The sequence below is a fragment of the Oncorhynchus kisutch genome, linkage group LG14, assembly GCF_002021735.2.
Source record: "Oncorhynchus kisutch isolate 150728-3 linkage group LG14, Okis_V2, whole genome shotgun sequence".
Lineage (NCBI taxonomy): Eukaryota > Metazoa > Chordata > Actinopteri > Salmoniformes > Salmonidae > Oncorhynchus > Oncorhynchus kisutch.
Window position 1 is genome coordinate 78,068,444 of NC_034187.2, and position 15,701 is coordinate 78,084,144.

A 15,701-nucleotide genomic window follows, 5' to 3' on the forward strand; every position below is an offset into this window, starting at 1 on the left:
AGGCGGAGATATGGTTCTTCTGTTGCAGTCATGCGCAGTGTTCTTGGTTGGTCATCAATCGACAAGATAATTGAAAAAAACATGCTTATTTTATTTCATAATATACATCATTTAAAACGGTTCTATTCACAACGGTATTCAGTTGGTAAGAGACAGACAGTAAATACTAGGAATAGATTGTCCTCCATCTATGTGTTGTCCAGACAGAACGGTATTCAGTTGGTAAGAGACAGACATTCCGTAAATACTAGGAATAGATTGTCCACCATCTATGCGTTACCCAGACAGAAAAAAGAAATGGGCAAAATAACATTTCGATTTAGAGCAATAAAGAAATTGAATAAATTAACTGAACAAACTAGAAACCTTTCAATATATAAGTTTAAACATTATTTAAAAACAATTTAAATATAGTATATAGAAATGTTGTGGGACTATAGTAGATGAAGAATCAATATTTCTTTAGATTGAGTATTTATTGGGTCATTATGCTAGTGTATTAGTCCAAATGGGGACTAAAAGAGATCCTAATAAAATAAAATAAAATCTCATGGAAATGTGATTTATGATTGTGATATTCCAAACTGGGTACATTTCTGTTAGATTGGCACTATTTTGAGCAACATTGATGAGCATGCTTCTACTTGTTAATACTCCTTCTTGGAGACCAGGCAGTCTGTTCTGTAGCCTATTAGGGAGAAAGTCACTCTTCACTCTGTTGTTTGTCTTACTTCCTGTCCCTTACCCTGGAACTAACTGTTCAAGTCAAAAAGGATGGATTGATGGAATAGTTATGATTGTGTTATGTATGGGCTATGATTGTGTTATGTATGGGCTATGATTGTGTTATGTATGGGCTATGATTGTGTTATGTATGGGCTATGATTGTGTTATGTATGGCTATCAATGTGTTATGTATGGGCTATGATTGTGTTATGTATGGGCTATGATTGTGTTATGTATGGCTATCAATGTGTTATGTATGGGCTATGATTGTTATGATTGTGTTATGTATGGGCTATGATTGTGTTATGATTGTGTTATGTATGGGCTATGATTATGTTATGATTGTGTTATGTATGGGCTATGATTGTGTTATGTATGGGTTATGATTGTGTTATGATTGTGTTATGTATGGGTTATGATTGTGTTATGTATGGGCTATGATTGTGTTATGATTGTGTTATGTATGGGTTATGATTGTGTTATGTATGGGCTATGATTGTGTTATGTATGGGCTATGATTGTGTTATGTATGGGCTATGATTGTGTTATGTATGGGCTATGATTGTGTTATGTATGGGTTATGATTGTGTTATGTATGGGCTATGATTGTGTTATGTATGGGCTATGATTGTGTTATGTATGGGTTATGTATGGGTTATGAAGGTCTTATGTAGGTATCATTCAAATAAAGTGTTATCACTCAGGATATCCTTTTTGATTTGACCGTATCATTTATCCAGCAGTACCCGATGTTACATAGTGCCATTTGTTATCTTCTAGTCAAATGAAATGTTATTTGTCTCATGTGTCGAATACAACAGGTGTCGTAGACCTTACCGTGAAATGCTGACTTACGAGCCCTTAACCAACAATGCAGTTCAAGAAATAGAGTTAAGAAAATATTTACTAAATAAACTAAAATAAAAAAATGAAATAAAAAGTAACACAATAAAATAACAATAACGAGACTATATACAGGGAGTACTGAGTCAATGTGCAGGGATACAGGTAGTAGCATGGCTATATACAGGGGGTACCGAGTCAATGTGCAGGGATACAGGTAGTAGCATGGCTATATACAGGGGGTACCGAGTCAATGTGCAGGGATACAGGTAGTAGCATGGCTATATACAGGGTGTACTGAGTCAATGTGCAGGGATACAGGTAGTAGCATGGCTATATACAGGGGGTACCGAGTCAATGTGCGGGGGTACCAGGTAGTAGCATGGCTATATACAGGGAGTACCGAGTCAATGTGCAGGGGTACCAGGTAGTAGCATGGCTATATACAGGGGGTACCGAGTCAATGTGCGGGGGTACCAGGTAGTAGCATGGCTATATACAGGGGGTACCGAGTCAATGTGCATGGGTACCAGGTAGTAGCATGGCTATATACAGGGGGTACCGAGTCAATGTGCGGGGGTACCAGGTAGTAGCATGGCTATATACAGGGGGTACCGAGTCAATGTGCAGGGGTACCAGGTAGTAGCATGGCTATATACAGGGGGTACCGAGTCAATGTGCAGGGGTACCAGGTAGTAGCATGGCTATATACAGGGGGTACCGAGTCAATGTGCAGGGGTACCAGGTAGTAGCATGGCTATATACAGGGGGTACCGAGTCAATGTGCAGGGATACAGGTAGTAGCATGGCTATATACAGGGGGTACCGAGTCAATGTGCAGGGGTACCAGGTAGTAGCATGGCTATATACAGGGGGTACCGAGTCAATGTGCGGGGGTACCAGGTAGTAGCATGGCTATATACAGGGGGTACCGAGTCAATGTGCAGGGGTACAGGTTAGTTGAGGAAATTGAAGTAATATGTACATGTAGGTAGAGTTAAAGTGACTATGCATAGATAATAAAGAGAGAGTAGCAGCAGTGTAAAAACAAAGGGGGGGGGGGGTCAATGTAAATAGCCCAAATGGACATTTGATTCATTGTTGAGCTTATCATTGTTGAGCTTATCATTGTTGAGCTGCCTTGGGGGTAGAAGCTGTTAAGGAGCCTTTTGGACCTAAACTTGGAGCTCCGGAACCGCTTGCCATGCGATAGTAGAGAGAACAGTCTATGACCTTGTCATCTATCAAGTCTGGAAATATGTTGGGAATGTGAGGAGGAGATGCTAGTGTCTGGCTGTAGGAATGTAGGGGGAGGCGAGGAGGTGATAGTGTGGTCGACCACACTAAGGAAAATAAGGTCATTCCATCTCTTTTAAGTCAGATTCATCACTGGTTTAGTATCAAGTAGCTCCAACCACATTTCTTCCTGCTTTCATAAATGGCAATCGAACCATAAGGTACTGAGACAATCAACCATCATACATACAGGTACCAACCACAGACCCATGCCAGCTGTCATTTCTGTATGTGAACTTCTATTACCATAGCAACACATTTTATTGATTTATTTATATATATATATATATATATATATATATAATCCTAATCAATTATAGGAAACTACTGTAATCATAACAATAGTTAACCCTAATCAACTTAGGGTTAACAGCAGAGGTCCTAATACACTATATATACAAAAGTATGTGGACATCCCTTCAAATTGGTGGATTCGGGCTATTTCAGCCAAACCCGTTGCTGACAGTTCTATAAATTTGAGCACACAACCATGCGATCTCCATAGACAAACATTGGCAGTAGAATGGCCTTACTGAAGAGCTCAGTGACTTTCAACGTGGCACCGTCACAGAATGCTACCTTTCCAATAAGTCAGTTTGTCAAATGTCTGCCCTGCTAGAGCTGCCCCGGTCAACTGTAAGTGCTGTTATTGTGAAGTGGAAACGTATAGGAGCAACAACGGCTCAGCAGTGAAGTGGTAGGCCACACAAGCTCACAGAACGGGACCTCTGAGTGCTGAAGCTGAATCAGCCGTCTTCTGCAACACTCCCTACCGAGTTCCAAACTGCCTCTGGAAGCAACGTCAGTACAAGAACTGTTCGTCAGGAGCTTCATGAAATGGGTTTCCATGGCTGAGCAACCGCACACAAACCTAAGATCACCAAGCGCAATGCCAAGCGTTGGCTGGACTGGTGTAAAGCTCGCCGCCATTGGACTCTGGGGCAGTGGAAACGCATTCTCTGGAGTGATGAATCACGCTTCACCATCTGGTAGTCCGAAGGACGAATCTGGGCTTGGCGGATGCCAGGAGAATGCTATCTGCCTGAATGCATAGTGCCAACAAAGGTTTTGTGGAGGAGGAATAATGGTCTGGGGCTGTTTTTCATGGTTCGGGCCCCTTAGTTCCAGTGAAGGGAAATCTTAACACGACAACATACAATGACATTTTATACACTTTGTTCTTCCATCTTTGTGACAACAGTTTGGGGGAGGCCCTTTCCTGTTTCAGCATGACAATGTCCCCGTGCACAAAGCGGGGTACATACAGAAATGGTTTGTCAGTGATCAGTGTGGAAGAACTTGACTGGCCTTAACAGAGCCTTGACCTCAACCCCATCGAACACATTTGGGATGAATTGGAACGCCGACTGCGAACCAGGCCTAATCACCTAACATCAGTGCCCGACCTCACTAATGCTCTTGTGGCTGAATGGAAGCAAGTCCCTGCAGCAATGTTCGAACATCTAATAGAAAGCCTTCCCAGAAGAGTAGAGGCTGTTATAGCAGCAAAGGGGGACCAACTCCATATTAAAGCCTTCCCAGAAGAGTGGAGGCTGTTATAGCAGCAAAGGGGGACCAACTCCATATTAAAGCCTTCCCAGAAGAGTGGAGGCTGTTATAGCAGCAAAGGGGGGACCAACTCCATATTAATGCGTCAGGTAGCCTAGTGGTTAGAGCGTTGGGCCAGTAACCGAAAGGTTGCTGGATCGAATCCCCTAGCTGACAATGTAAAAATCTGTTGTTATGCCCCTGAACAAGGCAGTTAACCCACTGTTCCTAGGCTGTCATTGTAAATAAGAATTTTTTCCTAACTGACTTACCTAGTTAAAAAAAAAATATATAATTATAATTGTAAAAAATTTAAAATGATTTCGATGAGCATTGTATCAAATCCATGAATCACACTGCACAGGCCAACACTAGATTTCGCCAATCAGAGGAAGTTAGGGACAGTGGCTCTCGATTGGCGCAGCGGTCTAAGGCGTCACTACAGACCCTGGTTCGATCCCGGGTTGTATCACAACCGCCCGTGATCGGGAGTCCCATAAGGCAGAGCACAATTGGCCCAGCGTCGTCCCGGGTTAGGGGATGGTTTGGCCGGGGTAGGTCGTCATTGTAAATAAGAATTTGTTCTTAACTGACTTGACTAGTGAAATAAAATAACTTAAAAAATCTGCAGAATGTGATATTGACAGTAGAGTATATTAGTTACCTAGTAATTACATGTTATTCCACTTGGCAGTGTGTCTTGTTGATTGACACCTCTGTTCTGAACCACCTCTGTTTCTCTCTCCTGCTTTCTCAGAACGGCTCCATCCAGAAAGGTTATTAATGGGTTGTCTTTCCTACAGCGTACGGCCCTGACTGGCCTGCTCAAAGCTCAGTGTCAGACATTCAAGTAGATTTGCCTATATGTGTGTTTCCCCCTGGGCTAGTGTCCATCTTCAGAGGCTATGTCTCAATCTAGCTGGTCCTCCAACTCCCATCATCCACCCCCTGTGGACTATCTTTTGTCCATGTCTTCATCATCTTCCTCCTCTTCAGAAGGAGAGATACTACTCCGGTTGACAGCTAATGTTGGCATGGTCCTATTATGTCTTTGAGGACAGGAAACCCTTTGTGTGTGAGGATGTCTCTCTGAACTCTCTATCTCTCCCCTCCCTCACTCTCTCTTTCTCTCCCCTCCCTCTCTTTTTCTCTCTCTTCTATTCTCTCCCCCCTCCCTCTCTCTCTCCAGGGGCTGTGAGACCAGACTTTACCCCAGAGTTAGGGGAGGATGCAGTGACGTCAGTGACCGTGTCCCCTGCCATCCCCACCCTGACAGAGGAGGAGCAGGAGGAGCTTCGAGGGGAGCTGCTCAGGGTAACCTTTCCTTAGACCTAAAGAGTTTCTTTTGTATTTTCTCCCACTACGTCTCATCAGGTCTCCCTGTTTTTCTCCATATCTCTCGAAGGTGGAGGATGAGATCTTGACTCTGTCTCAGGTGCTGGCAACTAAGGAGAACCAGTTGGCAGACATCAAGAGGAAGCTGGGCATCACTCCTCTCAACGAGCTCAAACAGAACCTCAGCAAGAGCTGGCACGAGGTCACCACCTCTACAGCGTACGTGGCTGTACACACACACACACACACACACACACACACACACACACACACACACACACACTGTTCTGCAGAGTCAGTTCTTACATGCTGATTAGTCAGAGGGAATTAATGTGTACATACTTTTCTCTCTCTCTCTCTCGCTGTCTCTCTCTCTCTCTCTCTCGCTGTCTCTCTCTCTCTCTCTCTCTCTCTCTCTCTCTCTCTCTCTCTCTCTCTCTCTCTCTCTCTCTCTCTCTCTCGCTGTCTCTCTCTCTCTCTCTCTCTCTCTCTCTCGCTGTCTCTCTCTCTCTGTCTCTCTGTCTCTGTCTCTCTCTCACTGATACAGCTATAAGAAGACGTCAGAGGGCCTGTCCGTGGCCGGTCAGAAGGCCACAGCAGCCTTCAACAACATGGGCTCAGCCATCAGCAGGAAGTTTGAGGATGTCAGGTGAGGCACACACATTACATGGCACCCTATTCCTTTTATAGTGCACTACTTTTGACCAGTACCCAATGGGGTTATGGTAAAAATATAGTGCACTATATAGGGGCCTGGTCAACAGTAGTGTACTATATAGTGAATAGAGTTCCATTTCAGATGCACGTAAAGGCAGACTCTTTTATACCCCAGAGAGAAGCCCTCCACCCTACCCCAGTCACCTTTACCCTCTATCCCAGTCACCTTTACACTCTACCCCAGTCACCTCTACCCCAGTCACCTTTACCCTCTACCCCAGTCACCTTTACCCTCTACCCCAGTCACCTTTACCCTCTACCCCAGTCACCTCTACCCCAGTCACCTTTACCCTCTACCCCAGTCATCTCTACCCCAGTCACCTTTACCCTCTACCCCTGTCACCTTTACCCTCTACCCCAGTCACCTTTACCCTCTACCCCGTCACCTTTACCCTCTACCCCAGTCACCTTTACCTTCTACCCCAGTCACCTTTACCTTCTACCCCAGTCACCTTTACCCTCTATCCCAGTCACCTCTACCCCAGTCACCTTTACCCTCTACCCCAGTCACCTTTACCCTCTACCCCTGTCACCTTTACCCTCTACCCCAGTCACCTTTACCCTCTACCCCAGTCACCTTTACCTTCTACCCCAGTCACCTTTACCCTCTACCCCAGTCACCTTTACCTTCTACCCCAGTCACCTTTACCCTCTATCCCAGTCACCTTTACCCTCTACCCCAGTCACCTCTACCCCAGTCACCTTTACCCTCTACCCCAGTCACCTTTACCCTCTACCCCAGTCACCTCTACCCCAGTCACCTCTACCCCAGTCACCTCTACCCCAGTCACCTTTACCCTCTACCCCAGTCACCTCTACCCCAGTCACCTTTACCCTCTACCCCAGTCACCTCTACCCCAGTCACCTTTACCCTCTACCCCAGTCACCTTTACCCTCTACCCCAGTCACCTTTACCCTCAACCCCAGTCATCTCTAGTCTCTACCCCAGTCACCTCTACCCCAGTCACCTCTATCCCAGTCACCTTTACCCTCTACCCCAGCCCATTTACCCTCAACACCAGTCACCTTTACCCTCAACCCCAGTCATCTCTAGCCTCTACCCCAGTCACCTTTACCCTCTACCCCAGTCACCTTTACCCTCTACCCCAGTCACCTTTACCCTCAACCCCAGTCATCTCTAGTCTCTACCCCAGTCACCTCTACCCCAGTCACCTCTACCCTCAACCCCAGTCATCTCTAGCCTCTACCCCAGTCACCTTTACCCTCTACCCCAGTCACCTCTACCCTCAACCCCAGTCATCTCTAGCCTCTAACCCAGTCACCTCTACCTCAGTCACCTTTACCCTCTACCCTCTACCCCAGTCACCTTTACCCTCTACCCCAGTCACCTTTACCTTCTACCCCAGCCACCTCCACCTTCTACCCCAGTCACATCTACCTTCTACCCCAGTCACATCTACCTTGTTCCCCCTTCTACTTTCTACCCCAGTCACCTTTACCTTCTACCCCAGTCACCTTTACCCTCTATCCCAGTCACCTCTACCCCAGTCACCTTTACCCTCTACCCCAGTCACCTTTACCCTCTACCCCTGTCACCTTTACCCTCTACCCCAGTCACCTTTACCCTCTACCCCAGTCACCTTTACCTTCTACCCCAGTCACCTTTACCCTCTACCCCAGTCACCTTTACCTTCTACCCCAGTCACCTTTACCCTCTATCCCAGTCACCTTTACCCTCTACCCCAGTCACCTCTACCCCAGTCACCTTTACCCTCTACCCCAGTCACCTTTACCCTCTACCCCAGTCACCTTTACCCTCTACCCCAGTCACCTCTACCCCAGTCACCTCTACCCCAGTCACCTCTACCCCAGTCACCTTTACCCTCTACCCCAGTCACCTCTACCCCAGTCACCTTTACCCTCTACCCCAGTCACCTCTACCCCAGTCACCTTTACCCTCTACCCCAGTCACCTCTACCCCAGTCACCTTTACCCTCTACCCCAGTCACCTTTACCCTCTACCCCAGTCACCTTTACCCTCAACCCCAGTCATCTCTAGTCTCTACCCCAGTCACCTCTACCCCAGTCACCTCTATCCCAGTCACCTTTACCCTCTACCCCAGTCACCTTTACCCTCAACCCCAGTCACCTTTACCCTCAACCCCAGTCATCTCTAGCCTCTACCCCAGTCACCTTTACCCTCTACCCCAGTCACCTTTACCCTCTACCCCAGTCACCTTTACCCTCAACCCCAGTCATCTCTAGTCTCTACCCCAGTCACCTCTACCCCAGTCACCTCTACCCCAGTCACCTCTACCCTCAACCCCAGTCATCTCTAGCCTCTACCCCAGTCACCTTTACCCTCTACCCCAGTCACCTCTACCCTCAACCCCAGTCATCTCTAGCCTCTAACCCAGTCACCTCTACCTCATTCACCTTTACCCTCTACCCCAGTCACCTTTACCCTCTACCCTCTACCCCAGTCACCTTTACCCTCTACCCCAGTCACCTTTACCTTCTACCCCAGCCACCTCCACCTTCTACCCCAGTCACATCTACCTTCTACCCCAGTCACATCTACCTTGTTCCCCCTTCTACTTTCTACCCCAGTCACATCTACCTTGTTCCCCCTTCTACTCCAGCAATTTTTATAAATGTTTGGGGGAAAAATTATTCAAACCCTGCTATGAGACTCGAAATTGAGCTCCGGTGCATCCTGTTTCCATTGATCAACCTTGATGTTTCTACACTTCTACAACTTGATTGGAGTTGAACTGTGGTAAATTCAATTGATTGGACATGATTTGGAAAGGCACACACCTGTATATATAAGGTCCCACAGTTGGCAGTGCATGTCAGATCAAAAACCAAGCCATGAGGTTGAAGGAATTGTCCATAGAGCCCCGAGACAGGATTGTGTTGAGGCACAGACCTGGGGAAGGGTACCAAAACATTTCTGCATTATTGAAGGTCCCCATGAACACAGTGGCCTCCACCATTCTTAAATGGAAGAAGTTTGGAACCACCACGACTCTTCCTAGAGCCGCACGGCCAAACTGATCAATCAGGGGAGAAGGACCTTGGTCAGGGAGGTGACCAAGAACCCAATGGTCACTCTGACAGAGCTCCAGAGTTCCGCTGTGGAGATGTGAGAACCTTCCAGAAGAACAGCCATCTCTGCAGCACTCTACCAATCAGGCCTTTATGGTAGAGTTGCCAGACGAAAGTCATTCCTCAGTAAAAGGTACATGACAGCCCTCTTGGAGTTTGCCAAAAGGCAACTAAAGGACTCTGAGATGATGAGAAACAAGATTCTCTGGTCTGATGAAACCAAGATTGTACTCTTTGGCCTGAATTGCATTACGTCTAGAGGAAACCTGGCACCATCCCTACGGTGAAGCATGGTGGTGGCAGCATCATGTTGTGGGGATGTTTTTCAGCGGCAGGGACCGGGAGACTAGTCCGGGTCAAGGGAAAGATGAACTGAGCAAAGTATAAAGAGATCCTTGATGAAAACCTGCTTCTGAGCTCTCATGATCTCAAACTGGGGTGAAGGTTCACCTTCCAACAGGACAACGACCCTCAGCACACAGCCAAAACAACGCAGGAGTGGCTTCGGGACACGTCTCTGAATGTCCTTTAGTTGCCCAGCCAGAGCCCGGACTTGAACCAGATCGAACATATCTGAAGAGGCCTGAAAATAGCTGTGCAGCGACGCTCCCCATCCAAACTGTCAGAGCTTGAGAGGATCGACAGAGAAGAATGGGATAAACTCCCCAAATACAGGTGTGCCAAGCTTGTAGCTTCATACCCAAGAAGACTCGAGGCTGTAATCGCTACCAATGGTGCTTCAACAAAGTACTGAGTTAAGGGTCTGAATACTTATATAAATGTAAGATTTAAGTTTTCTATTATGGGGTATTGTGTGTAGATTGATGTGGGGGGGGGGGGGGGGAACAATTTATTCCATTTTAGAATAAGGCTGTAACGTAACGAAATATGGAAAAATACTTTCAGAATGCACTGTATGAACATGGAGCCTGAATACAAATAATGGTGAATTTGCAGCAAGATGGATTGATAAATGAAAGCTAAGCTTCTCCCTGAAGTTGGCTACTGATTTCTATAAAGCATAAGAGGGGAGAATTGTCAGGCAGGGAGGATACACATACTAATCTATTATATCTTCATTGTTCATTGTCTGTACATGTCTTTAATACAATTCTTGGCCTTTACAGATTGCAGTCTATTTCCAATTCCTTTGGGTAAGACTGTCCCCGCTTGTGCCATTAGTCAATTCATACAATGTCATTTTGGATGCTACTGAGATCATTACTCTCCAGGAAGTCTTGTGGACTGTATTAATTGTATTAATCCAAGGCAACTCTCTGTGGTGTTAATGACTATTCTCTCTCTCTCCTGCATGGGGTAACTTGTGCTGGGGTGATTTGAGTTTGTATGAGGATTCATTCAAGTGCTTCATGTGATTGAATGGTTGTCTATGTAGGTCTACATTTCCATACAGGACTATGGTAACTGATGCATGTTGTCACCTCAACATGCTCTTTACAGTCAGTCATCAATAATAGATTGATCACTGGGATAATAGACACGATGGATGGATGGAAGAATGAATAAAATAAAGGATGAATGGAATAAAGGATGGATGAAGGAAATAAAGGATGAATGGAATAAAGGATGGATGAATGAAATAAAGGATGAATGGAATAAAGGATGGATGAATGGAATAAAGGATGGATGAAGGAAATAAAGGATGAATGGAATAAAGGATGGATGAATGGAATAAAGGATGGATGAATTAAATAAAGGATGAATGAATGGAATAAAGGAGGAATGAATGGATGAAGGAAATAATGGATGAATGAATGGAATAAAGGATGAATGGATGGATGAATGGAATAAAGGATGAATGAATGAAATAAAGGATGGATGGATGGATGAATGGAATAAAGGATGAATGAATGGAATAAAGGATGGATGAATGGATTAATTAATTAATGGAATAAAGGATAAATGAATGGAATAAAGGATGAATGGAATAATGGATGGTTGGATGAATGAAATTAAGGATGAATGGATGAATGAATGGAATAAAGGATGAATGGATGGATGAATGAAATAAAGGATGAATGGATGAATGCAATAATGGATGAATAGAATAATGGATGAATGAAATAAAGGATGAATGGAATAATGGATTGATGAATGGAATAATGGACTAAAGGATGAATGAATGGAATAATGGATGGATGAATGGAATAAAGGATGAATGGATGAATGGAATAAAGGATGGATGAATGGAATAAAGGATGAATGGATGGATGGAATAAAGGATGAATGGATGGATGGAATAAAAGATGAATGGAATAAAGGATGGATGGATGAATGAATGGAATAAAGGATGGATGGATGGATGGATGGATGGATGGAATAAAAGATGAATGGATGGATGGATGGAATAAAAGATGAATGGATGTGTGTCTGTACCTCTCTAGACTAACAGCGGTGCACTCTCATTCTTCGCTAATCTCTCTCTCTCTTCTTTGATGCTGTCGGATAGCATACGCTCCCTACAGCATTCTGCTAGTATGCCTGTAATGAGGTAAGGGAACACACACAACCACAACCACAGCGCGGCTCTCTGGAACCCTCTACTCCCCAGGGGCACCTTCTGCAACACGTTTTGTAGCATTGCGGACTTGAAAAACGGGCCTAAGTTCAGGATGGTAGAACTGTGAAGGTGTTTTATGGAAACTGCTGAGTTGTATCTTTAGGTCAAGGTGCCACTGCCAACACCCCTCTAGTCTATAGGGACTGAGGTGCTTTGCTGCCATAGAAAATGTATGGTTATATCCTTGTCCTTGTATTCGTACTGTTTTACCCTCTGGACAATAGTCTATATGATCTGTGACTAGAAGAGGATGGAATGTAGCCACTCTGGGATCATCAGTTGTTAACTAACCAGTCTGGATGGGCTGTCGGGTTAACGTTTCCTATGAAAACAATGATGATAAATGTGTGTCAATGTCCCTGACCTCCGACCTCCCATCTCTGCTTTCTCAAGAGTCCTCGAGGTGTGATGTTCATGTAAGGTGTCTGTTAGTCCCTGCGTCCAAAATGTCTCCCTATTCCCTACGTAGGGCACTACTATGGGCCCTGATCAAAAGTAATGCACTACGTCGGGAACAGGGTTCCGTTTCAGACACTGCACACCTGTCTCTGGGCCGATATCACTCCTCCTCGTACCTCTCTACTCACGTCAGGCGTCACTGTCTTCACAGGAACACACCCAGCTTCAAGTCGTTTGAGGAGAAAGTAGAGACTTTAAAGGTAATGGATGAGAGAAGTGGTGAAGAACTTCTCAGTACATTTGGAAGAGCCATAAAATATTTCTCTTTCAATATTTGGGGAGAACTTTATCAAAACAAAACAGACAATAAAAAGTAAATCATTCACCCATTCAGTCCATTTGTTCATTAATTCATACATTTGTTGGTTCCTTCATCAATTCACTCATTCAACACCTGTATCTCTTCCTCCTGCAGGTCAAGATGATCCCGACGGTGTCTCAGGGTGACTTTGGCGACGTGTTGACCTCTACAGCAACCTCTGACCCGTCTGTTGTCGTGGAGAAACAGCCAGAGGCCACGCCCATCGTCATCCAGGAAGAACATCTCCAGTGAGACCAGCCTGACCTTTCATCCCTGACCCCCAGCCAGATTGACATCCGCTGGAACTATACCCTCTTTACCCTTCTCTCTCCCCTCTCACTCTCACCTCTCACTTCCTCCCTTCTGTCTCCCCTCTCACCTCTCACTTCCTCCCTTCTGTCTCCCCTCTCACTCTCACCTCTCACTTCCTCCCTTCTGTCTCTCCCCTCTCTCTCACCTCTCACTTCCTCCCTTCTGTCTCCCCTCTCTCTCTCACCTCCTCTCACTTCCTTCCTTCTGTCTCCCCTCTCTCTCACCTCCTCTCACTTCCTCCCTTCTGTCTCCCCTCTCTCTCTCACCTCCTCTCACTTCCTCCCTTCTGTCTCCCCCTCTCTCTCTCACCTCCTCTCACTTCCTCCCTTCTGTCTCCCCTCTCTCTCTCACCTCCTCTCACTTCCTCCCTTCTGTCTCCCCCTCTCTCTCTCACCTCCTCTCACTTCCTCCCTTCTGTCTCTCCCCTCTCACTCTCACCTCTCACTTCCTCCCTTCTGTCTCCCCTCTCTCTCACCTCCTCTCACTTCCTCCCTTCTGTCTCCCCTCTCTCTCACCTCCTCTCACTTCCTCCCTTCTGTCTCCCCTCTCACCTCCTCTCACTTCCTCCCTTCTGTCTCCCCTCTCTCTCTCACCTCCTTTCACTTCCTCCCTTCTGTCTCCCATCTCTCTCTCACCTCCTCTCACTTCCTCCCTTCTGTCTCCCCCTCTCTCTCTCACCTCCTCTCACTTCCTCCCTTATGTCTCCCCCTCTCTCTCTCACCTCCTCTCACTTCCTCCCCTCTCTCTCTCACCTCCTCCCTTCTTCACCTCCTCTCGCTACAAACCCCCACAGCACAACAAAACAGATCCAACAACCAAATAAATATTTAAAAAATGATGAAAATATTGTTGTGACACCGTAACACTTAAGTTTGTATGACTGTGTGTTTGTATTAGAATGGCCGTGGTTTAGGAATCTGCACAAGTAGAAGACGATACATGGCACTCAGAGGATAGAATGTGTCACAGCCAGGGGTGCTTTATTCTGTGTATTAATAGCACAGAGCCCTTATATTTGCATGTCTTTGAGTTGGAACAGGTATTTTGGAGGGTACTTCAATTTCCCATTTTCTTCTTAATCACTGTACTACTTTAAGATTTGATTTCTAGAGAACGCATGGTCCTCTTAACACTTGAAGTGATGGTCTCGGTTAAAGACATTTGTTACTGTCACCGATATCTTCAAACCGTGTCCATCTCTGTCTGAATAGCACTAGTAATGTGGTGTAGAGCACTGCTGTGTAGAGTTTATCCCAGATCAGTGTTGCTCACACACTCCTCTCTCAGTTTAACCATAGGGGGGGTGGTCTAAATCTGACCTCCAAGCAGTTCATAGTGCTCAACTCTGACATTCGAGAGGGTGGGCCAGTGCATTCAGATCCGTGTGAAATGGTGGTCACCGCACCAGTTACGTGGTTTCTTATTATGGTATGTCAGCAGGCCTTAACTCTCCGTTCAGTCTATATCACTCACTGCCTCGCATGGTGGGGCCAAAGTCAATATTGGACCACTTGTCTCATTGGTTTCTGTGAGGGACTTGGCTATTTTCTCTCTGCTTGGAATGCTGAAACAGGATAGTCACTGGGTGCTGTGTACTTCTCTACTGTTCAATGTTTGTTTTTTACTCTCAAAGTATATCCATATATAGTGTGATAATACATTTTTGGCGTTTACATTATGAGGGGATGGCTTCTGATTAAAAAAAATCTGTAAACAATTTTTTTTATTTAACTACATTGGTGATGATACATACAGCCTTGGACACTAGTGAGTATTTGGTGTAAATACATTCCTGATGCAAGTCCTCCCCTACTGGAAGACGACTGGCCACATCATGGCATGGATTTATTGAGGAAGTGAAAACTTTTGTAAGAAAAGCCTTGGTTCCACCATTAAAAATGAATTATGGCTAATAGAATCTCTTGTCATCATTTAATCCAATTGCTAGGCCAGGCTGTAGGACAGGCTGTAGAAAAGGCAGTAGGACAGTAAGGCAGACTGTATGGCAGTAGGCCAGGCTGTAGAAAAGTAAGGCAGTAGGACAGTAAGGCAGGCTATAGGGAAGTAAGGCAGTAGGACAGGCTGTAGGGCAGTAGGAAAGTAAGGCAGTAGGACAGGCTGTAGGGCAGTAGGACAGTAAGGCAGGCTGTAGGACAGTAAGGCAGGCTGTAGAGCAGTAGGAAAGTAAGGCAGTAGGACAGGCTGTAGGACAGTAAGGTAGTAGGATAGGCTGTCTGGCAGTAAGGCTGTGTGACAATAGGGCAGCAGGATAGGAAAGTAGGGCGGTAAGGGAGTAGGAGAGTAGTAAAGCAGTAGGACATCATTAAGGCAGTAGGACAATAGGGCAGTAGTAAAGCACTAAGGCAGTAGTAAAGATGTAGGGTTGTATGGCAGTAGGACAATAGGGCAGTAGTAAAGCACTAAGGCAGTAGTAAAGATGTAGGGTTGTATGGCAGTAGGACAATAGGGCAGTAGTAAAGCACTAAGGCAGTAGTAAAGATGTAGGGTTGT

At 45.6% G+C, this 15,701-nt stretch overlaps 1 protein-coding gene across 6 annotated transcripts in view; it reads left to right on the forward strand.

Moving 5' to 3' along the window:
* LOC109903308 (tumor protein D52-like) overlaps positions 1-15,103 on the forward strand; it is a 35,852-nt gene extending 20,749 nt beyond the window's left edge. For 3 of the 6 annotated variants that reach the window (XM_031789000.1, XM_031788998.1, XM_031788997.1), the window contains exons 2-8: positions 5,603-5,727; positions 5,819-5,967; positions 6,296-6,397; positions 10,665-10,691; positions 12,008-12,049; positions 12,729-12,777; positions 12,993-15,103. In XM_031789000.1, coding sequence (XP_031644860.1) covers positions 5,603-5,727; positions 5,819-5,967; positions 6,296-6,397; positions 10,665-10,691; positions 12,008-12,049; positions 12,729-12,777; positions 12,993-13,130 — 632 coding nt within the window. In that variant the 3' untranslated portion in view covers positions 13,131-15,103. The remainder of the gene's footprint in view (positions 1-5,602; positions 5,728-5,818; positions 5,968-6,295; positions 6,398-10,664; positions 10,692-12,007; positions 12,050-12,728; positions 12,778-12,992) is intronic. The other 3 variants (XM_020499938.2, XM_031789001.1, XM_031788999.1) reach the window with 1 other exon arrangement.
* Positions 15,104-15,701: the final 598 nt, after the last annotated feature.